Source organism: Manis javanica, chromosome 2 (assembly GCF_040802235.1).
Source record: "Manis javanica isolate MJ-LG chromosome 2, MJ_LKY, whole genome shotgun sequence".
NCBI lineage: Eukaryota > Metazoa > Chordata > Mammalia > Pholidota > Manidae > Manis > Manis javanica.
In genome coordinates, this window is record NC_133157.1 from 92,639,526 (window position 1) to 92,665,590 (window position 26,065).

The following is a 26,065-nucleotide window of genomic DNA, read 5'->3' on the forward strand; positions in this document are numbered from 1 at the left end:
CCTCAGCAAGTTCTGAGGATGAGGCTAGGGAGCATCAGACTTCACTGAAGGGGTTCAGAGCAGCACAGCTGTGGGGAGAGGCATGGCAGTGTCTAGCAAAACTACGTATGGGCTCTACCCTCTCAACCAGTGATCCCCCTCCCACGAAGCTGCCTCAAAGTTCGACTGGAAAAATGCAAAATGACGCTTGACACAGTTATATGTTAGGGCATCATTTGCAGTAGCAAAAGATTGGAACAGTCAAATGTCTGTCAGTCAGGAGCTGGCTGAATAGAATAGCCACATAATGGGATACTATTCAGTTGTAAGACGGAATGAGTAAATTCTCTATATACTGATATGGGGTGATAACCAGGACATCCTGGTCATTTTAAAAAACAAAGAGTATAAAAAATACACAGTCTCTCTCTCTAGAGAGAAGAGAAATCCTTCTGTGTAGTGATCTAAAAATTGTGGGAGGGGTTGGTGGAATATGAGCTTATATTTGTAGAAAGAAATACTGGAAGGGTAAGCTAAAAATTAATAAAATTTAACCTATGGAGAGGGGGTGAAATGTGGTGTAAGGGACAGGCATAGAATAAAGACTTCTCTTAATATACCTTTTTATACAGCTTTAACTTTGGAATTATATAAATGTTTAACAATAAAAATAATAGTAATCAAATAGAAAATAGCAGTTCCTAAAATCTAAAAACAAACTAATGACTTATCTGAAAATATTAAGCTGTTGATATATTGTCACAGAGAAAGCCACTGTATTTCAGCTGTACATCCTTCAAGGAACATATTCTAAACACGAATAAAGCTGCCGAACACATGGTAAAGTTAACACAATACTTTTGTTGTAATAATGGTATTGTCATTTTGAAACCATTGTGTATATACTGTAAGGTAATAAACATTAAGTTAATATTAATATTGTTGGGAACATAGATTTTCAGTGTCAGAGAAACAAGTTTAAAACAGAAGAAATAATAATGTTACATTTGGGCAGGAGTGTCAGTGTGTACTACACATTTCCTGGTGTACACCTAAAGCCCGTGAAACAGTAGCAACACACTGGACAGGAGCATGCCTGTTGCTCAGGGGTGGGCCTCTGAGTGCTGTTGTAGGAGGAGCAGGGGTTTAGGAGTGAGGCTGGTGCAGGTCTCTAGGTCTCTAGTAAGGAATGCAAGTGTGAGCCACCCAAGATTGATGGGGGCCTATCCTAAGACAGGAGCTGCCCAGAGACTGCCATCACCAAAGAGGGGAGGTTAAAACTAATAATAATTACAACCAGTTAAAACATTCTGAATAAATAAAACCATAAGTGTACATTGATTCTCTAGAGAGGAAGAACAAGCCAAGAGCAGAAACCAAAGCCAAAATCATAAAGCAGAAACAGCCACCAATTTCTTTTTATTTCTTGGGGCAGCCACTGTTAACATTTTACTATATTTTATCATCTTTTTCATTCATGTGTAATGCGTATGTGTCACTTTTTCCTGCTTTATAAAGATTTAATTGACATTTAACATTGTTTTAGTTTAAGGTGTGTACAATGTGGTGATTTGATATTTAGACATACTGTGACGTGATCCCCACAGGAAATATAGTTAACATTCATCACTGGCACATTACAGATTCATAGCCAACTTCTTACGCTGATTGGCAATTGAAAGGAAAGAACTGAGCATTTATCTTAACTTTCAGAGTAACACAGTGGCTCTTGTTGATAAGAAAAAATGCTTTACAGAGGAATTCCAGGTAACAAATGTCACAATGACAAAAATAGGAATTCAGCATTTTGGAAATCACACATTCAAGCAGCAGTCATCTATGAGAGAGGCCACTGGTTCTAGTGGAGACACCAGACATGGCCACGGAGATCCCACAGCAGAGGGACAGACAGACAAGGCACACCTCCTAATGCCTTGCAGTCAGAGGCATAGATAGTATGCCTCCTATGAAGCATTTTAGCGAAAATATTTAATACAGAATCTTACAAAGCCTTCCCTGCCCCAACTCCTCCCTCAGTGCTTTGTAAGATCTGGATTCTCTCTGTTTTGTTTTCTTTCCAGAAATTTGTGTTTCAGACTGAAGAGATGGGGAGAAGTTAGGGCATAATCCTTAAGGACCTGCCTCTTGCCTGCACCACTAAACTCTTCAGGTTCACTCTTGACATATCCCTGCTTTGCAGGCAGACTGAACACATAGAATAATGCATCCCCAGAAGTGAGGGACATGGACTCAATGAATTTATTCAGAATTTTGCCTTAAAAAAATCTAGATAGAAGCCATTTTAATTTTAGCATATATGTGGGTTTTATACTCTACAAGTTCGAGTTTTTTAAATTATATGTGGGAGCAGCACCATATCTATTGCCTTGAAGTCTCTTTTCAACCTATCTCTAAGATTCCAAGTTTAGGTAATAATAGTCTGTTTTAAAATATTTTCCTTTGGAAGTTTAGAAGAAAACATATATAATGAATCCTTTTGCACCTACCATCTGGCTTCGACAATTCTTAGCATGTACCAATCTTGTTTAAGACAGCCTCTGTCACTGTTCTCCCTTAAAGTAAATCCCAGACGTCATGCAGTGGGTGTTTAATCATACATGTGGATAACTACAACAATTTAAGTTGATACTTGAAAAAGCCAAAGTTTACCGTATCTTGTTGTTGTTCAGCCTCAGAAAATGTAGTGCTTTCATGTCCGGTACCCCAGGGGGTATGGATTTTAAGTCATTGTGGTCCAGAAACAGCTCTCTGAGAGAATGGTATACCCCATAGAAGGAGACGCGGTCCATGCCATCATCCGAGAGCTTGTTGAAGGACAGGTAGAGGTACTCCAGGCCTGGCTCCATGTGGCCGAACACGTAGCCAGGGATGCGCTCGATCTGATTCCCCAGGAGCACCAGGTGCAGTAGGGACTTGGGCAGGTAGGAGGGGACGTGGTAGAGCCTGTTGTAGGAGAGGTCAATCGACTCCAGGTTTCTGCAGCAAGGAGAGGAGGGAGGGTGGGGCCTCAGAGCAGCTACTGAGAGCCCCAGTGCTGACAGGCTGGTGCAAATGGGGTGGCCTGGGGCCTGCCCCCATCTGTCTGCTCGAGTTCAGAGGGAAAACTCGTATCTTTGGGCAACTGTGAACCCAGAGCAGACCCCCAACATCTCTAAGGCCAATCTTAGATCAGGAATGACGTCAAGTCCTAGCCAGCATCTGCCTGCCTGTCCCTAACACCATCTCTGGTTCCAACAAGGATGTGGTGGTGTGTGGGGTTTGTTCATTCTTGTTCCACCACTGATCTGCTGACTTGACCCCCAGCACTTCTGGATAAACGGAGGGATCTAGCAAAGGTTGTCTGGGAAACGTGCTGAGCTACCTGGCTTGTTTCAGGAGCCTCCCCTGTGCCTTCTGATGAAGACCACTGCCCTGCCAGGTCACATCCTGCTGATAAGGCCTCTCCTCTCTGCCCTCCTTCTGAAGGATGCCTGACCCCGCTCTGCCTCCCAGGCCCGTTCCCTCACTACAGACTGGGCTAGCCTTCCCACACTACTTGTCCCCTCCATCAGGTTGGCCCTTGGCCGCGGCAGCTGCCTGGCCACTGAGCCCTCTCCAGGACAATGGGTCCTGTCTCTGCCTCCATGCTTAAGCCACACACCGTGCAGTTGGTGAGACTGAGGTAGAGAAACAGCATGGAGGGATGGTGATGTGGTGAGAACAGTGAGGCTGGGTGCTCCACCTGCAGGGGGGACAGCATCCCTCCTGGGAAAAGGAGGTAGCTCACTTAAACTTGACCTGTGAGGGGGGCAGAGTGGGAAGGACTTGTCAGACCTCGGGCTCAGCACTGTGCCGGCAGGGCGTCCGACCATGACCTCGGCCACTGTGACACCAGGCAGGCCATGGATAGCTTGAGCTCCCTACAAGGAGCTGAGTTTCAGGAAAGGAAGGATCACTGAGAAGGGATGTTGTGCCCTCTATCTCATCTCCCACGTTTGCATCCTGTTCAGTAATGGCAAGAGGAAGAAGTCATACCAATACCTACTCTTGATTGATCCAGGCTAAAGGAGCAATCCTGTTTTCTTCAATTTTATTATAGCGTAGTACAATGATACTGATCTTTCTGGTATGGTTGAAACAGATTTCAGTTATTTCTTCAATGTTGTTATTTTCTAGGTATAATTCCTATAGTTAAGATAAAAAAAAACTTAATTTTCTTGTTTGTTGAATAAATATATTCAATTTCACAGAGACTAAAATGGCATTACAGATTGTTCTCATCAGTATTACCTGGAGTCTTTTTCTGCTCTTCAAACTGAGTTCATTTTTTTAAGTTGTCAAGTTTCCCTACTAATTAAAAAAAGTTAAATGTGCTGTCTATCATGGTTATGGAATTAAATTATTTTATTTATTTTTTAACCATAAAATGTTACAAAATACAGCATTCCATAATAATTGTATAAAACTCCAATTTGCAAAACTCATTTACATAAATTATCTCATTTGGGCTTCAAAACCCTGGAAAATAGGTGGAAATTATCATCCCTATTTAGTAATAGGAAGCCCAGGCATAGAGAGGAAATGGGCCCAGGTTCACGTGAACACCTGGGAGTGATGGTCCCGCCGGGCCCCAGCTTCAGCTAGCTCTGCCTGCTTCCCAAGCCCATGCTGTCTGTAAATATTTTATTTGTTTAGAATTGATAGAAGAGTGAAGTTTGCTAGAATTACTGCCAGATTTCATCAGCTAGCTGCCTTCAAGTTAAGATCCATTGGCGTTAGAGGGAGTTGTTCTCTGAGATCCTGTTGGAATCACAAGCAGAATTGCTATGTACCTCCAGTGTAACTTTCTATTCCAATGCAGTCATTTCCCCTCTTTGTCACTTAATTTTAGTATTTGTTAGAAATGGGTAAAGTGATTTTTAGCTTTTGGCTTTTACCTTCCTGTGTATGTTATTTACTCAGCGGTACCCAAACTTGGCTGTGTATTAGAATCACTCCTTACGAGGAGTCAGAACACACCTGTGTGGATAGCATCTCCCAGGCCAGGGAGAGGGTTCCCTTGGAAAGAGAAACCAGGGACAGGGGGGTTTGGACATGGAATGGAGACACACCACTCTTTTGTATTATGCAAGTTGTGTGTGTGTTACTGTGCATGTGCACTGTCCATTTAAAATTTGCTGACTCCACCTTCCAAAGACCCTGATTTAGGATGTCTGGGGTGGGTCAAGGGTCTGTATTTCTTTAGGGTTCAAGTGATTCTGATGTAACACTGGATTTGCAACCTTGATCTTTATGATTTTGATAAATTCTGAGGTCATATCTTAATTTGCAGATAGAGGAGGAGGATGGGTGGCTGTGGCAGAAGCAGATTGAGGCCTAAGTCCCTCTCTTCTGGCTTGGTTGGGTCCACAGCTGGGAAGCTGTGTCCTGACTTCTTGCTGAGTGGCCATGTATGGCAGAAACAGAGCTCAGAGGAAGCCCCCTGGGCCACAGCTGGACTGCCAGACCTCTACTCTTCATGCAGAGAGTTGGGGTGCACACTCAGCAGTGAGGTCCCCTAGAACCCCCTCAGTGAAGTGTGTCCTTGCTGCAGCAAGGGACAGCACAAACCTGGGCTTCAGCAGTGTCTCCAGTGGCTGAAGACAGGACAGTGCATGGCCTCTGGTAGGAGCTGGGAAGCTCAGGGCTTTAGGCACTGCACAATTCAGAGCAGTTTTTGCAAGTTGTAGGTTCTTTTCATACCTCAGTTCATCTTCCCCATTCTCTCCCTAGGAGCTGTTAGCAGGACCAACTTTCACCTTATTGAGGGTCTCTGCTAGTAATTATAACTTTGACTCATAGTATTAAGAGAAAGTAATGCTCAAATGATAGTAAATTCTGTAAACAACACCAAAACTGAGTTCAGTATGCATCTTAGAATCTTACTTTATTTTGTTGTAGTATACTGCAGTTAAACTGTAAAACATGAGAAGAAAGTTATTAGTACCTCAGTTGAAGCAGGAAGACCCTGTGGTATAATTCTAAATTTATTTCTTCCCAGACGCAGGTAGGCTAGGCTCTTTAAAGGTTTGAAAGCTAAAGGATTGACATTGGCCTCACTCAGGCTGTTTCCTTCCAGTTCTAAGGTGACCAATTGATTTAAGTCTATAAAAAAATAAAATTATCAGGATATTAGGATAACTGAAAATCCATGCAGTTTCTATAATCTTTACAAATGTGAAATGTTAAGTTTGGAGGGCAGATGCCATAGCTTCTGTATCTGTATCCCCATATACAGCCTTTCTCCAAAACTCAACCCATAATGTTCAGCTCAGCCTGCACTGCATGCTGAGTGCGTGTTCTGGTGGGGGCTCTGGGCCTACAGGGAGTCACTATCGTGGCGTGTGATGGAAATTGACTAAGGAAGAGGCTGAAGAGGGGGAGGGAAGAGCAGGGCAGGAATGAGAGCCGGGGTGTACCGCAGAGGCAGCGGTGGCCAGGCAGGGTCTTGGACCTGGGGTGGGGAGTGGGTGTAGCAGGTTGTGGAAGGTCTTTCTGTGCAGCCAGCTCGGTGTGGGGTGGCAGGTTTCGGGGATGGATGGGGGAGTGTAATGCATGAGTGAGTCCTTTTTCTAGGACACAGAGCACTCTGCCTGGCAAACCTCTCTCTGAACTAGGGGGTTGCAGCAGAGAATTCCCATTGCTGTTGTTCTCTTCCTGGCAGAGAATGCAAGGAGATGGACATTTTGAAAGGAGAATTAAAAAATTCTCCACACATTCAGCTTGAGCTACCAAGAAAGGCTTTTATACTAACAAGTTTTCTTCTAAATGTCTCTCCTGGCCTCAGGAGTGGAATGGTCTGTATCAGCTGAAAGCTTAAGGGCGGGTGGCCCAGCAATGATGATTCACAGAGGTGCCTGAGTCAGACACTCAGGATGTGACTTTGGACTTTGCTCAGTGGCCAAAATCCCAGAACAGAGATAATACGCTCCTCATTTCAAGTCGTTGGGCCTGCTGAGCACCCTGCACAGCTCAGCACCCTCAGAGGCACTGTAGGGTGGCAGTGTAGACCTAGCAGGGCCAGCTGTTAGGAAGGGAGATGTGGGCAAAGGCAGCCGGGGGGCACACACCCAGGTGAGGACCCAGGTGCCCAGATGTGGGACAGAGGCCCATTGCAAGCAGGTGAGGGCTGGGGTGGAGGAGGGCTGTGCCGGCCTCTGTGCATGGGCAAGGTCTGGCTTCCCCTCAGCAGCCAGGAGTCCCTGGGCAGCGGACAGCATGACAGAACATTCTCTGGTGGTTGTGTTTAGGAGCCCTTGAAGGGCTGAGAGACAGTATTAGAGAGGCCGAACAGTAAGCTGTGGTTCATTGGTATGCTTTCTGCCCTCTCTTCAGTTTCCAAAGCTAGAGAATCTGAGAATCCAGCTTATTTATCTAATACACAGTTGAGTTTTGGGGGACTTAGTAGATTTCCAGTGAAAACAGATAATAGAAGTAGACTAATGGTCATTACATGACCTCCCAGAAGACAGAGACATACATGCAATGCAGATAGATGCTGTGTGTCATGTTACAGTTACTCTCTGGTTTATGAGTGCTTGCGTGTATAGGAAAAAGTGTATGGTGTGTATGTAACGGGAGCCAGGGCAGTATTAGATAAGGTGCCTGCAGTTAGACCTGGAGTAGAAAGAGGGTTTATTAAGCAGGATGTTGGTAGGAAGTTCTTGCTTTTGGGGGTGGGGAGAGCCGAGAAGCCAGAGGCAAGAGGACTCAGAGCCCAGCCTGAACAGCAGAGGAGCCCACAGTGCAGGGCTATCTGGACAAGGGGACTGCAGGGAGCCCCCTCACTGGCCAGGCCTCCCTGTGATGGAGCACAGAGCCGGGAGGGGAGTGAGCAGGGGGCAGGCGCAGGACTGGGAGACGTCCTCCTATCATATTGTTTTGGTAACAGCTGTGACGTGCCCTCACCATTAGTGCACTTGATCTAAATTAGGTGCTCCTTTGGCCTCTGTTCACCTGGCAGTTAGAAACTGGGCTTTTAAGTCTTTTCCATATGTCATAGCCCATCGTGATTTTTATTAATTAATATCTTTCACTTGTGTCCTGAAACCAGTCTGGAAAAGCGTCACTATAACTCTAACCCTCAGATTGGCCACTTCTCATTCCTGTTGCTTCTCCCAGCACCACAAGGGTTTTGTTCTGTGAAGTTTTGGGAGTGAAAGGAAATAACTGTTTCATCTTTTTAAAGGCTTTGTTGTCCACATTAACATAATAAATATATTTCAAATAAGTAAAAAGTGTATTGAGCCCGATATACCTCAAGAGCTATGCTAAGCTTGAAGATACAGAGAAAAATCTGGCAGTTTTGTCTTATAGAAGCATAAAATCTAGTGAAAGGCCAGCTAGAGTTTGTGAAAGGCTAGCTGTAACACTGAATATTTTATCCGGGTTCACAACATGACAGTGTGAGTCAGCCAGCTCGGAGCAGAAACCGCCTATTGGTCATCTGGCGCCCCCTCCAAGCCTCCGCAGCAGCCACACCCCCGAGGCATATCATCCCCTGGCCCTGTGGGGCCCATGTGCCTTTGACACCCAGGTGGCAGAACCACCACAGCCACCATCTCGGGAGCAGGACTGTTAGGGCCATGGTGGTGACGATGACGTGCACATGCTGTGACTGCAGGGTCGCCCTCAGCCTGGAGTGCCCACTTACTCACCTTACACGGAGTTCTCATCTAAGCTACACATCAACACGTGACAAATGAAAATGTCAGGGCACGTGGAGGAGCGGGAGTTGTGGGCGAGGTGTGCTGAGAGCCCTGCAGCACCACACCCGGGGTGTCTCAGACCTGCTCTCGGGTCACTGACTAGGGAAGGATGAGAGCCTAAAATGGCTCAAAGGCTTATTTGTAGTTAGAGTACTTTTTAAAGACCAGGGTAGTTCAAGATAGTTTTTAAAAGTTTCACTAGTTAAAATAAGTTTTATCACCTTAAATGGTAAGGTGCCTAATCCTGTAGGTTACTCATTTGGTTGCAATGAAATTTTGCACATGAAGGTTATAAGGACGGGGCATAGAGCCCGTGCTGATACCTGACAAGCGTTCTTCATCGATAGCCTGAAGGTTGTTCTCATTGATTTTCAGTTCCTCTAACGTTGATGGCAGTTTGGAAGGAATCTCTACCAACTTGTTCCCATCCAAGTTCAGGCGCATTAACTTGTTCAGAAGCTTAAAAGGCAAATCTCAGAGTTACTTTTATGTCTGGTCAGAAGGCAGTAGTTTCTAGTATCCCAACCATCCCCACCAGCTCTGGTTTAGACAGCACCCCACACCCTTCTTGCCAGGTGGTTGTTGATCTGCCCATAGAGTTCTTCCCAGGTGTTTTCACCAAATGGCATTTGCTGGGTTTTGTACCCCACCTACCCACACTTACCCTGTGGTTTTTGTAAGCAAGAGAAAGCTCTTATCACTCTAGACCAGTCATATTTTTCTAGGTCTTAGGTTTTCATCTTCTCAGCAGTAGGTACTAGTTTAATTAAACCATGCAGTGATCTGAATCTGTAAGGGGTGTGAGTAGGGCAGCAGTCTGAATCCTTTTAGTGTATTTGTAAGCCTCGGTTTTCTATCTGCACTAATGGAAACACTCATAAAATAGCAGTGATTATTGTGAAAATTCTTCAGGATGACATGCTGAGCATCACACATGGCTCCTGTATGTACCCCAGAGACCTCGACTGTCTGCATGTGCGTTTTCATGTCTGGGTTCTGTGCTCTTTGGCCTGACAAGCCCAATGCCCTGAGTGGAGTGGAGCATGTCAGCCACGCACAGAGTCAAACGTCAGCAGTTTGGGAATGGGACAGAGAACCCCACAACAGGAAAAGGAGGTGAATTTGTGCAGTATTTTCCTTTTTGATCAGTATGAGAAATGCATGAGTCTGGCTGCCATGTTCAAGGATGGCAAGGGTGAAGCCAGTCTTGGGCCTGGTGGGAAGGACACAGAGACACCTGCAGAGCTGGGAATGAGGGTGCCAAGGCCCATGGTCTGTGCCCAGGGGGCAGAGTCGTGGAGGGCGTGAAGCCTGACCTTGTAGTGCTGCACTTTGCAAAGCCCACACACATTTCTGAAGGTGTGTTAGCACACAGGCCCTCCTTTATTGCTTCTACCTTTGTTTCTCTGAAGTTCTTTGATCCTCTGTTTTCTTCTTTTCTGAAAAAATGTTAGTCAAATCTGAGCATCTCAGAGGTTTATTCTGAGCCATTTCCTGTCGTCTCATTTTCCCTCTCCTTTCCCCGACCTGCCCCATGCTGATTGTCATCTGAGCCCCTTTGCTGTTGCTGAGCCCCTCCTCCTGCAGAGTCTGCTCCTAGCACAGAGTAAGGAAGGTCTGTCTTGCTGGCCCAAAAATGTTAATTGAGTTTCCAGATAACCTCTCCCTTATTCCCAGAAATACCTCATGTGCTGAGAGACCAATTTTCCACATGTTTTCAGCTACTTGGGGAGAAACCACTCCTTGAATGAAAAACATGGATGCTGTTGTCAGTACGCTAAGGTGAAGCATAAGAGGACCAGCTAGAAATATGTCAGATACTCTTAACTGAGGAGGAAACGAGTCACACATCCACCCCCCACCCCTGTTGTGGGTACAAATGGGGAAAACCGTCCAGGTGGACACCTGCTACTCACCAACTAGAGCATGTGTTTACCTTGAAAGCTTTTGGACCCATGCCTGCAGAGGTGATGTTATTTTTGCTGAGATCAAGCCTTTCCAAATTCGGCAACCCATTAAATGCTTCATCTGGAACAGAGGTGATGGGATTGCCTAGGACACAGAGTAGTTGTACTTTAGGCCTGTTGCATGTTTGCACATGTGCATGTGTGTGCACATGCATGCACATGTGTGCACAGCAGAAGAGACCTTTACCTGGGAGAGCACTGCTCCTATCTAGGATGGCATGTTCATTAGATAATAAGCAAATGCATGTTTGGAAGAATAACAGCCTGCACGAGGCTGTTTCACAGTCACCTCCACCCAGGACTTGCCTGCTCCAGAATATCATGCTTGAGATGTGGCTGCTGAAATAGCCAGATTGTGATTCACTCAACAGTTCTGTACTCATGGGGTATCTCACCACAAAGGTGTTTCTGAAGGTTATGTAGAAGCTGATTTTTGTAGTCCTTCATATTTTCCCACTGACACACTCTCTACCCTGGACCAGAAATGTGGTGCTGTTGTATCAGTGCTTCTGGGGCTCATGTCTCTGAGCATCAGTCTCCTTTGAATAATCTGGGGGATAATGTCTCAGCTCACCTCCAGGTCTACTGTTATAATTCAACAATTTCAATCTACAGAATTTCCTACATGCCTTAAATTTATGGGATTTTGTTTTGACATTTAGCTAAGTACCGCAGTTGATTTTAAACCCAGAAAATGAACGTAGTAGAAATAGTGATGCAAAAACCACATGGTGGCCTTATAAAACCAAGACTATGTCACTGAACACAGGTTCTAAGACCTTTCATTCATTGGGTTTTCTCACAGCAGATCACACATGGCATGCAGGCTGTGTGAGGAGGATGTTGCTGGAGCAGGGGTCTCAGACATGCAAGGACTTCCTTAGGAGGCCTCCAATGTGGTGCTGGGAAAGCCATCGCCCTGGCCAAGTCCTACCTCAGACTGACCATCCTGAACAAAGGTGTCAGACCATGTCCACTGATTATTATTTATATGGTCATTATTTCTGAGGTAGTTTATTGCTGTGATTTCCCCCAAGACACATCTGGAGCCCCATTCTGATGCTCTCACCCGTGCATGGTCAGGGCCACCCCGCATGGGCTTTGTCCCCAGACAGATACCCGAGGTTATCCACTGGCCCAGTCAGCCCACCACCAGCCTCACACACACCTCATCCCACCATTCCTCCAGAATCCTCCCTTTGGCACTGTAGGAGCATGGGCAGGAGGACTGGGCCGTGCAAGGCCCCCAGAATGGCTAAAGAAGGGGACAGCTGACAGTGCAGAGCAGCAAGAATGTTCCAGCTGCTGCAGGGAGCTGGCTGGTCGTTTCCTACAAAGTCAAACATGGGTGTTTTACCTGTCACCCAGAAGCCCGAGTCCTGGGTGTTCCCCTGGGAAAAGGAAACCTGGGCCCACACAACCTCTGGCTTTGAATATTTATGGTAGACGTGTGCAGGGTCACCCCAAACTGGAAGTGACCCAGACACCCTTGGTAGTACCTGTGATCTTTCCAAAAAGTGGCATGGCAATTAGTGGTAGGGGGGGGCAAGCTACTGCTGTGCAGCACCCAGAGGCAAGCCTAATGGAAGGCTGTACTGTGTGGCTCCATTTCCGTGATACCCTGGGAAAGGCAACACTGGAGATGGGAGACTGGTGGCCAGTCTGTGAGAGCAGGGGCGCAAGGGAATCCTGGAAGTGGTGAATGTGCCAGGCCTCAACTGCAGTGCTGACACAACCACATACATGGGTCAGGGCTCGGGAGTATGCTGAAAGTATGCTTGACTGTGTGTGAGTCGTACTCAGCACGGCTGACTTTAGGGAAAAGTCCTTGCGAGCCATGATCTGATTTGGAGACAATTGCCTTGTACCTAATTGTTGTTCTGCAGTAAACACATGTCTCTTCTGCAAAGTTTATTTATATTTTGAAGATTGTGAAATTAGTCTACCAGGGCCCAGTTTATATTATGAAATTAAAATGTAACCTTCATGGGCAGTGAGGGCTCTTTACTTTTAAATCACAAGATAAAACCAACATGTGAACATCTCTTACCAATGAGCTCCAGACTTGTAATCTGTGGTGCCATGAGTGGCGGGATGTGTGTGAGGTGGGCACTGATGCAGCTGATGGTCCTATAAGACAGGGAGCAGCTGCTGGGTAGACGGGGCATGGCTTGGGGCAGGGCAGGGCCTGGGTGCCACGAGGGTGGCAGGAACGTGTTCCCTCTAACAGTCCGCTCCTCATCCTCGTCCTCGACGTCCTCGTCGTCCTGCTCCTCGCCCTTGACCTGCTCCCTGGCTGGACCTCTGTGTCGGCCGGCATGCCTCCCCTCCTCTCCAGGGCTCTGCTGCCCACCTTGTCTGTACCGCCTTGTGTCAGGAAGGCTGCCCCCATCTGCGTCCTCTTTGGTTTCCTCCTCCTGCAGTCCAAGCCCCTCTTTGCTGCCCGTGTGGTCCCTCTCCTCCTGAAGGGGTGGCGGTGGTGCATGCTGCACACTGGATGGTTCTCTTGGTTCTGAAGAATCACGAGAAAGCTCAGTTGTGTCATGAGGTGCTCCACTGCCAAGTAGTGAGTAGGAGGCCACAGAGCACATGATGAGGTACAGCAGGGCAGGAGTGATGTTAATAAAGGAAAAGTCACTGGGGAAACCGGCTTAGCAAGTATTATTCCCTCCAGGTATTTGAGTGCGGGTTGAAATTTTTGCTCAAATGGTTTTAATAGTAGCATAATTTCCATTTTTTAAGATCTGTTATAGGCAATTTAGTTTTGCCCATGGGCTTTAGGATTTATTTTACCCCGAGTGTCATGCTGCCCAGTGACTCAAGAGGGAATAATATTGCATGTGCTGCAGAATGGTGAGAAGTCCTGTGTGGGCTTGCAGTGCAATCAGATGTGACCTTTATAAGCAGTTTTGTTTAGCTAATTGGGGTTATTGATAATGTAAGAATTTGTAGACCGTCAGACATAAGGAAGTGAAATGTATTTTAACTGCTTATGGTAATGAAACCAACTTTTGTTTATAGATTCATTATTTTTGTCCAATTTTCTTTCAGTTCTGTGGGTCCCTAAAAAAGCATTCTCTAAAATTGAGAACTGTAGAGAGTTACCTTTTCCCTCCCAGACTCTCACTGTAACAGCTTGAGATATGGAAGCTGTCCTAACCCAGGCATGTCTCTGATGGCAGGAGGGGGACAGGGACCCCCAGAGGCCTGTCCCCTGTGCTGTCCTGCCTCAGGAGGGAGTCGGGGGTCCTGGCGGGGACTCGCTCCAAATGATCAGCCTCGGAGGAGGGAGCTCACAGGCCCAGGAACTCACTCAGTCACTGTCCTGCTTTTATTTTACTATGTAAATCACTCCAAAAGGACTCAGAAAATATATTTAAAGTCATTACTTGAAATTTCAGTTCAGTATATATTGTAAAGTCTGTGAGCTATTTTTTTCACATCTCCAGCAGAACATGCAAAAGGAAAATAGGAACAAATTAGCCAAAGGAAACTAAAGCTATTCTATTGACATATTTAGTCCTCCTATTTATCCAAGGTTAGTATTCCAAAATAACCACAGCATTTCAAGAATATTTCAAGTCTTTTGACAAATGTCTGAAAACTTCTGCATCTTCCTGTATAAACCTTGTTTCATCCCCAAGTCAGTTTCATTAAACACTTTTATTTTCTAACATAATTTAAAGACATAATACTTGGTAAAATAGCTGGTAGTATAAACCAAAATAAAATCCCTCAGTATTCTAAAGTTCTTCCTGGCAGGAGACTTGTAGACACTTATCCTATGATCCCCATTTGCACAAAATAACCTAACTTGATCATAGACCAAAGAAAATATCCCCATCCCTTCCTGTAAAATCACTTAACCCTTCTCCCCTCATTTATTTCGCATGGCATTGGCCAGGCTCTTGGTGGAGGAACCCCCGGACTCCCTCCTAAGGTTGGCTCCTCCCTCAGGCACGAGCCTCATGAGATGAGGGGGTAGTTTTGCTGTCCAAACACAAACCACTCCTCCCTTCATGCACCAAGGTTCTTCCCCTCCCTTTGGGATGGTAGCTGTGCCCACTCAGCATTGGAGTAAGTGGGAACTAAGCAGAGCTTCACTCTTCACTTCCAGCCGAGCACTTGGAGCTGTGGGCTTGTGTGGACCCTGCTGCTGCATCTCTGAAGTGGAGAGTCAAGTGTGGGCTGTGATCCGCTCCAAGTTTACTCAGTCTGATAGGGCTAAAGTGTAAAGTCAAGATCTCTTATTTTTGTCCTCTCCCATACGTTTCCCAAATAATTGCCATGTTTATCATTACTGTGCCAATATCTTAAGTACTTTGATGACTGGCTTATCATTTGAAAGTTAAGGTCATGACAAAATAAAAACAAATGGAAGTTCAAGACAATCACACACATGCTCTTTTGTTTCTAAATATTTATACCTGAGTCAAAGCAGACTGGGCAGCATTCTCCATCAGGTATGCGTGTTTGGGGGCATGCCCGTGAGGGGCACACGGCCTCATCGCAGAGCACTCTTCCACCATAGCAGAGGCAGGTAGTGCAGGGCCCAGGGGACCACACGGCTGTGTTGTGCATGGCCATCCCATTTACCACACAGTGCCCCTTTCTCCCTAGGAGAGAACAGTGACATATTTATGTTCCCAATGGCCACCAGCACCTGCCAGTACAAGCAAGCACAGCGCAAAGTCTGGCTGACCGAACCACACGGGAATGGGGTGCACGTGTGTCCATGTGCAGACCTCCGCAATGCTCTCCTCATACTCTGCACTCAGCCTCCAACTTTTGCTCTGAGTGGACTGTACCTCCGTCCTGTGTCTGTCAGGATGGCTAAGTCATATGGCAGCAAATGACAGCCCCAAAGTCTGTTATTTCTTGTTTGTGCCACGTGTCCAGGGGTCTATGGGCTCTACTCAAGAGAGCCACTCAGTGAAGCAACCAGCTTCAACTCCAGGCAGGCTGCCCTGTTGCCAGAGCAGTGGGGACCCTAAAATGTCCAGTTACACTGTCCAAAGTGAGTTACACGGCCACGCCTAATGGCAGCAGAGGCGAGGCTGTCTGGTTCCATCCCTTGCAGAGAGCAGAGGGCTGGAATATGCCTGTGCTAAGCCCACACCCCACCGATCCTCATGGAAGTAGGGGCAGATGGTAGCCTCAGTGAGACAGTGCATTTAGTATATTCATTCCATTGGATTTTAGTATGTTTAGTACATACAGGGTTGTAGGTATGTGAATAAGTGTGTTGACTAAGTAAGCTGCTTTGATCTGAATAATAAGGGGATGTTTTTCCTCTGACCTAGTATCATTCCTGATAACTCTCCTCCATCTGGTGGGCTCTGACCCTCACCCTACCCCAAAGTGAGCACTCACATTTGCCCCCACTGTCCCGATTCATGCCCAACCCCTCTTATGGGGATACTTGCAGGAGGCCAGTCACACCCACCCAGTTCTAACCCCAGGAAAAAATAGGTGTGTATGAGGTTTTGCCCAAGTATGAAAGTACTAAAGTCTATAAAGGGGGCCCTGAATATCCAAAACAGTTGTGGGAGGAAAAAAGAACAACATTACTCATTTTTTTTTGCCAGTGTTACTGGCATAAGGATAGACATACAAACCAATGGAATATTGAAAGCCCAGAAATAAACCCACACATCTATGGCCAATTGATCTTCAACAAGGGTGCCAAGACCATTTGATGGAGAAAAAAACAGTCTCTTCAACAAACGGTGCTGGAACAACCAGACATCCACACTCAGGGGAAAAAATCGGATCCCAGCCTTATACCAAATATAAAAATTAACTGAAAATGTATCAGAAACCTAAGTATAAGAGCTAAAACTATACTATTCATAGAAGAAAATAGGTGTAAACCTCCACAACTTATATTTGGCAGTGGCTTTTTAGATATGACTCGTGAAAGTACAAGCGACAAGAGAAAAAGTAGGTAGGCTTCATCAAAATTAAAAATCTGATGCATCAAAGGAAATTGTCAAGAAAGTGAAAGGACTGTAAACAATGGGAGAAAATATTTGTAAATCATATATGATAAGGGTTTAATATCCAGAATATACATAATGAACTCCTAAAAGTCAACAGACAACCCATTAAACAACCAACTTATTAAAAATGGGCAAAGGATGTGAATAGACATTTTTCCAGAGAATATGTATAATGGACAACACATAAAAGAATGCTCAACTTCATTAGTCATTAGGCAGATGCAAATTAAACCACAGTAAGGTAGGTACCAGTTCACATCCGTGAGAGTGGCTCTGTTTTTTCTTAAATAGAAAATAACATGTAATGGCAATGATGTGGAGAAATTGGAATCTTTGTACTTTGTTGGTGGTAATATAAAATAGTGTGGCCTCTGTGGAAAACATGGTGGCTTCTCATTAGATTAAACATAGAAATAGCATATGGACCAGTTTCTAGATACCCTGTATTCCACCTTTAGGTGCCATATCCAAGAGAATTGAAACAGGAATTTAAACAGAAATTTGAACACAACAGCCAAAATGTAGAAACAACCCAAATGTCCATCAGCAGATGAATGGATAAATAAATGAACTGGTCTACCACACAATGGAATATTTCAGCCTTAAAAGGGAGGAAGCACTTGGATTAACACATAGTCTACAGGCACACACCTGATCATCTACATTTGCTCTCCTACAACACTAAACTATGTTTTCTACCTTTATCTTGCATCTACCTACCACTTCAGCATTTTATTTAAAAAAAAAATAATAGTAATAATAAAGGGAGAAATGTGGGATTCACATATAAATCAAGTATAAAAATCATATGAATATTCATATTTGACCTGATTGTTTATAGTTCATAATGAGTGATCAAAACCGAAAGTTTTTGTGATGACTGCCCTTGTACTGTTCACCATGTAAGAACTTGTTCGTTATGCTTCGGAAGATTGGAGACTGATGAGAATTAGGCTGGGGGTGGATTAATGATTGTGCTTTGAGCATTGACTCCCCTATACAGAATTTTATTGTTGTTAACAACCATTTGATCAATAAATATGAGAGATGCCCTCTCAAAAAAAAAAAAGGAAGGAAGCACTGACACACCCTGCAGCATGGGTGAGCCTTGAAGGCCTGATGCCAAGGGAAAGAAGCCAGACACAAAAGCCTCATAATACATGACTCCTTGTATATGAAATATCTAGGCGAGGCAAATTCAGAGTAAGAACAGTGATCGCCTCGGGTTGGGGGAGGGTGAAATGGGGTAATTTCTCACTATGTATGGTTAAAATGATAGGTTTTATGTGTGTTTTATCATAGTTTTTAAAAAGGTACTACAAAACCACTGGAAAACATTTTAGGACAATTGAGAAATGTTTAGTACACATCTTCTATACTTTTTATGCATATGACCCTATATTACATATTTTTAAAACATTTGAGATCACTTTATGCATACTACATTTTAACCTTTTAATTTTCTATAATTATAACTCCGAATACCTTTCCACTTAGCCAGGGAAATTGCCCCCATCGTTCTTGAGCAGTTATGGATACGCTATTATTATATTTTTTTAGTCGATTTCCCTGCCTCCAGAATCTTTCTTCCCTGATCATGCTATAATGTGGCCTAAATTGTTTATATTCATGGTAATTGTATATTATTTCTGTTAAATTTATGGAAGTAACATCATTTAAAACCATTTGGTTTTCTTGAGACTATGAAGTATTGGCAACAGAATATTATATGATGATTTTTTTTCTCTGAAAATTTTATGTAATGGTAACAAATGTGTAATATAATTACTTTTTTCTTCTAAACTTGGAAAAATGTGGACCATTAAAGTACTAATTTTTTTTAAATGCCTTTAAAATTCAGTAATTTAGTTTATATATTCAGTGGCCTCCCCTTATTTTTGGTTGAAAATATTTAATAGCCACATCTTCACAGCATTATCTGAATATTTTTTACATACTAGATGGTCTATAAATGAAAACAGTTCACAAGTTTGTATGTATATTATCTATATTATGATTATTATGTATAAAATACATGGCATAATAAATAGACTAGAAATAAATAAACCAAAATAGGAATTATGGTTTTATAAATATAATTATAGGATAGCTAATTATTTTTTTGCTTTCCAATAATTTTGTATTGTCAGTACATTTTGTAAATGAATTTTAAATTACTTCAAAATTCATCTTTGTAGATGTGGGAAAAATTATCACATTTCCAGAATATCTCGCCTGGCTTTAGTACATCTGCATATCAGTAGGCATTCAGAGGTGGAAAGGAGTATGGCTTTAGTGCATTTGCATATCCTCAGGGGTGGAGAGAAGTGCATCTCCATATCAGTGGGACATTACCTGGGCAAGGAGGCTTGTCCTTACCTGAGGTGAGGGGAGGGCCAGGTTTGCTGCTGCTGGAGCAGGAGAGAGAGAGATGGGCCGGTCTGCAGTTTGTAAGCAATAAACGGATTTTAGACTTTATTTCTCCCTTTGACTGATTTCGGTTTTTATAGGTATTTTGCCCCGGGATGTCCTTTCCCTGGACTTAACAATAGATTAAACCAAAAGATAATTTAATAACTTGAATTTAGGGAGAAATTATCTTCACAGAGGTGTTCTCACTCTTGCACACTCTCTTACTGTTATCTTACCTGGTAGCACATTATAGCTTGATTCTACTCCAAGAACACTCAACAAGGATTCAAACTTTTCCTCCACACTGTGACCCACAGTCACCACGGGCTGTGCTGCTATTGGTGTGGCTGTCCCTGACTGCCGAAGTCCAAGCTGTCTGCTGGGACTATGGCTGGGCGTAGAGCCTCTCTGCCATCTGTGGTGATGCATCTTCCTCTGCTTCCTGGGAGTGTCTTCATTTTGTCCAAAGTCAATTTGAAAAATGATAAGCAGAAAACAAAACAAGCTTGCCAACTTCATGCTTGCTTTTTTCACCATACAATTCCTAGAATGGGAATGAAACAGTTTTGGAATTAGTGGTGACTGAACTTTTACCTCTGAAAATTGGCCTGTTTTTGCTTGTATGTCTCTGCAGAATCTTTGGGACATAACACATACGATGTGTGGACCATAGGCTACAGTATTACTGCCAAATCAGAATTTATAGTTTTTCTATCAGATTCAAAGAACTTTTAGTATCTTATCTTAATCTCTAAATCAGGCATGGGCACACATTCTATTAAGGACCAGATAGTAAATATTTTAGCCATACAGTCTTTGACATAACTACACGACTCAACCCTTGTGGCACAAAAGCAGGCAGTGTGTTAACAAATGTGTGTGGCCATGTGCCAGTAAGACAGGCAGTGGGTCAGACTTGGCCTTGGGCCATGGTGCCAACACATCTCTGGACCACTGTGCAGTAGATTTTCAGAAATTGTGCAGGAGATTGCTGTCCACCTGTCTGCCTGCTCGTCTGTGACAAACATTATTCACACCCATTTTCCACACTTCTGTTTGGTTCTTTTATTTTCTATCTTTATAATTTTCTTTTTCAGGAGGAGGGGCATGATACATAAAAACAAAACTAGTGTCAGTTATATAAAGACATAAGAAGGATGGAGATAAACTCTTATTAAATCAGCTGGTCTCAGGAGGAGCAGAGCTGAAAACATATTTGAGAAATGAATCCTACTCTTGATGATGCAGATTAAGTGTGGTCACAGCACTGTGGTCAGCCAGGCTGGGCCAGGCCCTTAGTCAGGTAGCAAGGACAATTGAAGGGAAACTCTGTGCAAGGTGATTGCAGGCGCTGGTTGAAGACTGCAGCTAGCAGCATACTCTGGCCTCGGTGTGTCCTGCCAAGGAAGCTTTGTGCAGGGAGCGCTCATCCTAGGCTTATGGCTTCACACAGGCTCCCTCCCCGTCCATGCTCTGAGATGGCATGCCCTTGCCACACAACAGGGTAAAAACCCAGGGACCCTAACAACCCAGGATCATTACCAAAGTGGCAGGCTTTCTCAGTGATGAAATCTGTCCTACTCCTGACAGGCCTGCCTTGACCATCCATGTCCATCCCAAGACAACTTCATTATAGCTCAGAAGGCGAAGTAGTGATGGCTGGTGATGACAAGCAGGAATGGTAACTACATACAGAAATGAAAAGGCCAAATTGCAAAGGAGGCTCAAACGGCCAGAGTGACCCCAGACTCTGGCCACCCAGCAGTCTCAGGCCTTTGAAAAGAGCCAAGAAGCCGTCCACACACCAGACTCAGTCCTTCCATGTGAGACGAGGGACACACTGGTATCAATGCTACTGTGGTACAGGACTGCTTCAAATCCCATGGCGAGTTGTGGGAATCCCAAGGGCATCTGAATGGGAAACGTGCAGAGAGTGAAGTGGCCCTTCCTGAGCCCCAGTGCCCACCATCCAAATCTGTAGGAATGGGGGCGGTGATCAGTCCAGCCAAATACTGGGGCTTCTCTCAGTGGGAACCTATGACGGTTACAACCCTGGGTACTTGCCACAGTACAGTTGTCACTCACTGACCTATTTTGACCATCTGCCACAGTGTACCACCTGAAGGCCAAGAATATGAACAGTCTTTGTAGGGGTCACCCTTCCTGCATTGCCACATTCCTGCCAGGTGGACAACTTAATAACCTGACTGGCCCATGAGGAATGACTCCCAGAGAGGCTGGAAGGTAATTTACAGTCACCTCCTAGAGAACATACCAGACATTATACCAGTTTGTAACAAAATTACCAAATTCGACTTATGCGGCCAGCCAATGTGGAGTAACAGAGACCCCAACCTGAAACTCCTCAAAATTAGGACAAAATAATGAAACAGCATTTTTCAAACATTACCCATGGAGCAGCACAGAACAGAGGTCCCTGAGCAGAAGAAGAATCTGAGGTGAACCCTGTGATTGCTCTCACGTAGGCCCAGGGGTTGGGGGGTGGGTCAGGGGTTGGGGGGTGGGTCAGGAGTTGGCAGGGAAAAAGCAGAGGGGGAGAGAGCTGCCCAGGGAGGGCCTTCCAGAGACCTGGAGGCTCCACCCGAGTCCTGAAGTGCACTATTCGGCGGAGAAAGGGTGCTGAGGAACCTGAGCAGTGTGTGCCTGCCCATCACAGGGGATCTGCATTGGCAGAGGCAGGCAGGTACTCAGAGGGCATTGCCTGGCAGAGGGAGCAGCTTGCTCCAGACGGACAGTTGCTCTGGTTCTCTTGAGCAAAACTGAAAAACCTTTCTGGAAGGATCGCAGTGTGTCCAAAAACTTCACCATGTCCCAGAGCACCCAGTGAGTGCCCAGGAATCTGACAAAAACTACGTAGGCACACAATGAAGCAAGCAGTTGACATGTGATGATGATAAAATCGATCTGCTGAAACGGACCCAGATGTGGCTCTGCTGACCTAATCACTGAGTAGGTCACCCACAGTTACTGTGACCACAGTCCATCTGTCCATGAAGGCAGGGGAGAGATACTTAGAGATCCAAATTGAACTTTTAAAAATGAAAACTGCACCACAAAGGGTATCACATCGGACCTTGCAGAGCAAGGTTAGTGGGCTTGAAAGCATAGCCATAGATAGAAATCATTGGAAATGAAGCACCCAGACCCCTGAGACTAATGACCACATGGACAGAACATGCCAGAACTGCGGAGAGACCTCAAGCAAATGAATATATGTCCACATCCAGTTCCCAAAGGACTAGGGAGGTACAGAACTATTGTAGGTAATAAAGACCAGTCATTTTCCAAATTTGATGGGAAATTATAAACCCACACACCCAAATTAAACCCCATAAGAACTATGAAGAAAGTTATTCAAGGTATTCCTCATCAAACTGCTTTGAAACCAATGATAAAAAGAAAATCTTAAAAGTAACCAGAGAAAAAGACAGATGAGAATAAAAGCAGACTTTGCATCAGAAACAGTACCAGCTGGAAGACAGTGGAGGAACATCTGTAAGGACCTAAAAGAAAAAAAAATGGTCCACCTAGAATTCTGTACCAGGGAAGATGTCTTTCAGAACCACAGGCAAAATAAAGACATATTCAGACATAGGAGAGCTGAGGGAATTGTGGCCTACACACAGGGGTGAAGAACACAGGAAATGGTAAATTTATAGATAAATATTCTGTTTTATTTTAAAATCTCTCTAAAAGATAATGAGCTGTATAACAAAAAAACTACCTAAGAACAAAAAACCCCTGAACCAGATGGTTTCACTGCTGAATTTCATCAAACATTTAGTGAAGACCTAATACCCATCCTCTTTAAAGTTTTCCAAAAGTAGAAGAGGAGGGAACACTCCCAAACTCATTCAATGAAGCCAGCATCACTGTAATACCAAAACCAGGCAAAGACATCACAAAAATAGAAAATTACAGACCATTATCTCTGATAAATATAGATACAAAAATAATCAACATAATATTAGCAAACCAAATTCAAAAATACATCGAAAAGATCATCCACCATGATCAAGTAGGATTTATTCCAGGGACGCAGGGATGGTACAACATTCAAAAATCCATCAACATCATCCACCACATCAACAAAAAGAAGGAAAAAAACCACAAGATCATCTCCATAGATGCTGAAAAAGCATTTGACAAAATTCAACATCCTTTCAAGATAAAAACTCAACAAAATGGGTATAGAGGGCAAGTACCTCAACACAGTAAAGGCCATATATGACAGACCAACAACCAACATCATACTTCAACAGTGAGAAGCTAAAAGCTTTTCCTTTCAGATCAGGAACAAGACGAGGATGCCCACTCTCCCTATTTTTATCCAACATAATTCTGGAGGTCCTAGCCACGGCAATCAGACAACAGAAAGAAATAAAAGGCATACAAATTGGCGAAAAAGAAGCTAAATTGTCCCTGTTTGCAGATGACATGATATTGTACATAAAAAACCCTAAAGAGAGGTGGAGCCAAGATAGCGGTGTGAGTAGAGCAGCGGAAATATCCTCCCAAAACCACATATATTTTTGAAAATACAACAAAGGCAACTCTCCCTGAAATACAGACCAGAAGACACAGGACAACATCCAGACTACATCCACACCTGCAAGAACCCAGTGCCTCATGAAGGGGGTAAGATACAAGCTGCGGCCCAGTGGGACCTGAGCGACACCCCCACCCCAGCCCCCGGCAGGAGGAGAGGAGTGAGAGCAGGGAGGGAGAGGGAGCCCAGGACTGCTAAACACCCAGCCCCAGCCATCCTCACCAGAGTGCAGACACAGTGCATGCGTGGGGTGCTGGAAACTAGGGAAACAGGACAGTAGGACCTGTGAATGGGTCCCTGCAGCCAGCACCCCTGGGATAAAGAAAAGCGAGAGCTTTTTGAAAGTTTTAAAGGGACAGGGACCCCACAACTAGACGGAAGGGTCCCGGGACACTTAGCCCAGGAGCTGGGAATTCCGGGGAACTCTGGGTGCCCTAACCCCCTAGACACCAGGGCAGCTTGGAGGCTCCTCACAGAGGTACACAGCCTTCCGGCCGTTTCCCCACCAACGCAGCTCTGCCACATCGGAGCAGCGGCCCGAGGCAGGCCACGACCACAGCAACTGCAGAGCTAAACTTCACAGCGGCCGTGCAAGAATCAAAGGCCCCATCTGCATGCAGCTGCCCAACACAAGCCACTAGAGGTCGCTGTTCTCCCAGGAGACGAAGGCCACAAACCAAAAAGAAGGGACGTTCTCCCAGCCGTCATTCGTGCTAGCTCCGCAAACTATCTCTATCACCATGAAAAGGCAGAATTTGAGGCTGACCAAGATCACAGAGTCAACCCCTGAGAAGGTGATAGACCTAACCAGTATTCCTGAAAAAGAATTCAAAATAAAAATCATAAACATGCTGACGCAGCTGCAGAGAAATATACAAGAGCTAAGGGATGACATCTGGAGGGAGATTACAGAAGTGAAATAATTTCTGGGAGGATTTATAAGCAGAATGGATAAGATGCAAGAGGCCATTGATGGAATAGAAACCAGAGAACAGGAACGCATAAAAGCTGACGCAGAGAGAGATAAAAGGATCTCCAGGAATGAAACAATATTAAGAGAATAGTGTGACCAACCAAAAAGGAACAATATTCGCATTATAGGGGTACCAGAAGAAGAAGAGAGAGAAAAAGGGATATAAAGTGTCTTGGAAAAAATAATTGCTGAGAACTTCCCCAAACTGGGGGAGGAAATAATCAATCAGACCATGGAAGTACACAGAACTCCCAACAGAAGGAACCCAAAGAGGACAACACCAAGACACACCAAGACACATAATAATTAAAATGGCAAAGATCAAGAACAAGGACAGAGTTTTAAAGGCAGCTAGAGAGAGGAAAAAGGTCAACTACAAAGGAAAACCCATCAGGCTATCATCACACTTCTCAACAGAACCCTTACAGGCCAGAAGAGAATGGCATGATATATGTAATGCCATGAAACAGAAGGGCCTTGAACCAAGAATACTGTATCCAGCATGATTATCATTTAAATATGAAGGAGGGATTAAACAATTCCCAGACAAGCAAAAGTTGACGCAATTTCCCTCCCACAAACCACCTCTATAGGGTGTTTTGGAGGGACTGTTCTAGATGGGAGCACTCCTAAGACTAAACAGATGTCACCAGAGAAAATAAAATCACACCAAAGAAAGCAGACCAACCAAATACTAACTAAAGGCAAAAAAAATCAATTACCCACAAAAAGCAGTTAAAGGAAACATGTAAGAGCACAGAATAAAACAACCAACATATAAAGAATGAAGGAGGAGGAATAAGAAGGGAAGAGAAGTAAAGAATCTCCAGACAGTGTTTATAACAGCTCAATAAGCGAGCTAAGTTAGGCAGTAAGATACTAAAGAAGCTAACCTTGAAACTTTCGTAACCACGAATCTAAAGCCTGCAATGGCAATAAATACATATCTTTCAATACTCACCCTAAATGTAAATGGATGGAATACACCAATCAAAAGACACAGAGTAATAGAATGGAAGAAAAGCAAGACCCACCTATATGCTGCTTACAAGATACTCACCTCAAACCCAAAGACATGCACAGACTAAAAGTCAAGGGATGGAAAAAGATATTTCATGCAAACAACAGGAAGAAGAAAGCAGGTGTTGCAGTAATAGTATCAGACAAAATAGACTTCAAAACGCAGAAAGTAAAAAGAGATAAAGAAGGACATTACATAATGATGAAGGACTCAGTCCAACAAGAGGATATACCCATTATAAATATATATGCACCCAGCACAGGAGCACCAGCATATGTGAAACAAATACTAACACAACTAAAAGAGGAAAGAGAATGCAATGTATTCATTTTAGGAGACTTCAACACGCTACTCACCCCAAAGGATAGATCCAACGGACAGAAAATAAGTAAGG

The 26,065-nt window shown here is 44.3% G+C and overlaps 2 protein-coding genes across 5 annotated transcripts in view; one reads left to right on the top strand and one right to left on the bottom strand.

Annotated features, from left to right (window-relative positions):
- CENPP (centromere protein P) overlaps window positions 1–26,065 on the top strand; it is a 274,606-nt gene that overhangs the window by 187,832 nt on the left and 60,709 nt on the right. The gene's annotated exons all lie outside the window — the stretch shown is intronic.
- Window positions 1–26,065, bottom strand: part of ECM2 (extracellular matrix protein 2) — an 87,799-nt gene that overhangs the window by 1,633 nt on the left and 60,101 nt on the right. For 3 of the 4 annotated variants that reach the window (XM_036991363.2, XM_073228883.1, XM_017644010.3), the window contains 8 exons: window positions 19,344–19,651; window positions 15,121–15,309; window positions 12,744–13,205; window positions 10,663–10,778; window positions 9,050–9,185; window positions 5,966–6,123; window positions 4,025–4,164; window positions 2,650–2,976 (listed from right to left, as the gene is read on the bottom strand). In XM_036991363.2, the coding sequence (XP_036847258.2) occupies window positions 2,650–2,976; window positions 4,025–4,164; window positions 5,966–6,123; window positions 9,050–9,185; window positions 10,663–10,778; window positions 12,744–13,205; window positions 15,121–15,309; window positions 19,344–19,651 (1,836 nt within the window). The remainder of the gene's footprint in view (window positions 1–2,649; window positions 2,977–4,024; window positions 4,165–5,965; window positions 6,124–9,049; window positions 9,186–10,662; window positions 10,779–12,743; window positions 13,206–15,120; window positions 15,310–19,343; window positions 19,652–26,065) is intronic. The other variant, XM_036991365.2, reaches the window with a different exon arrangement.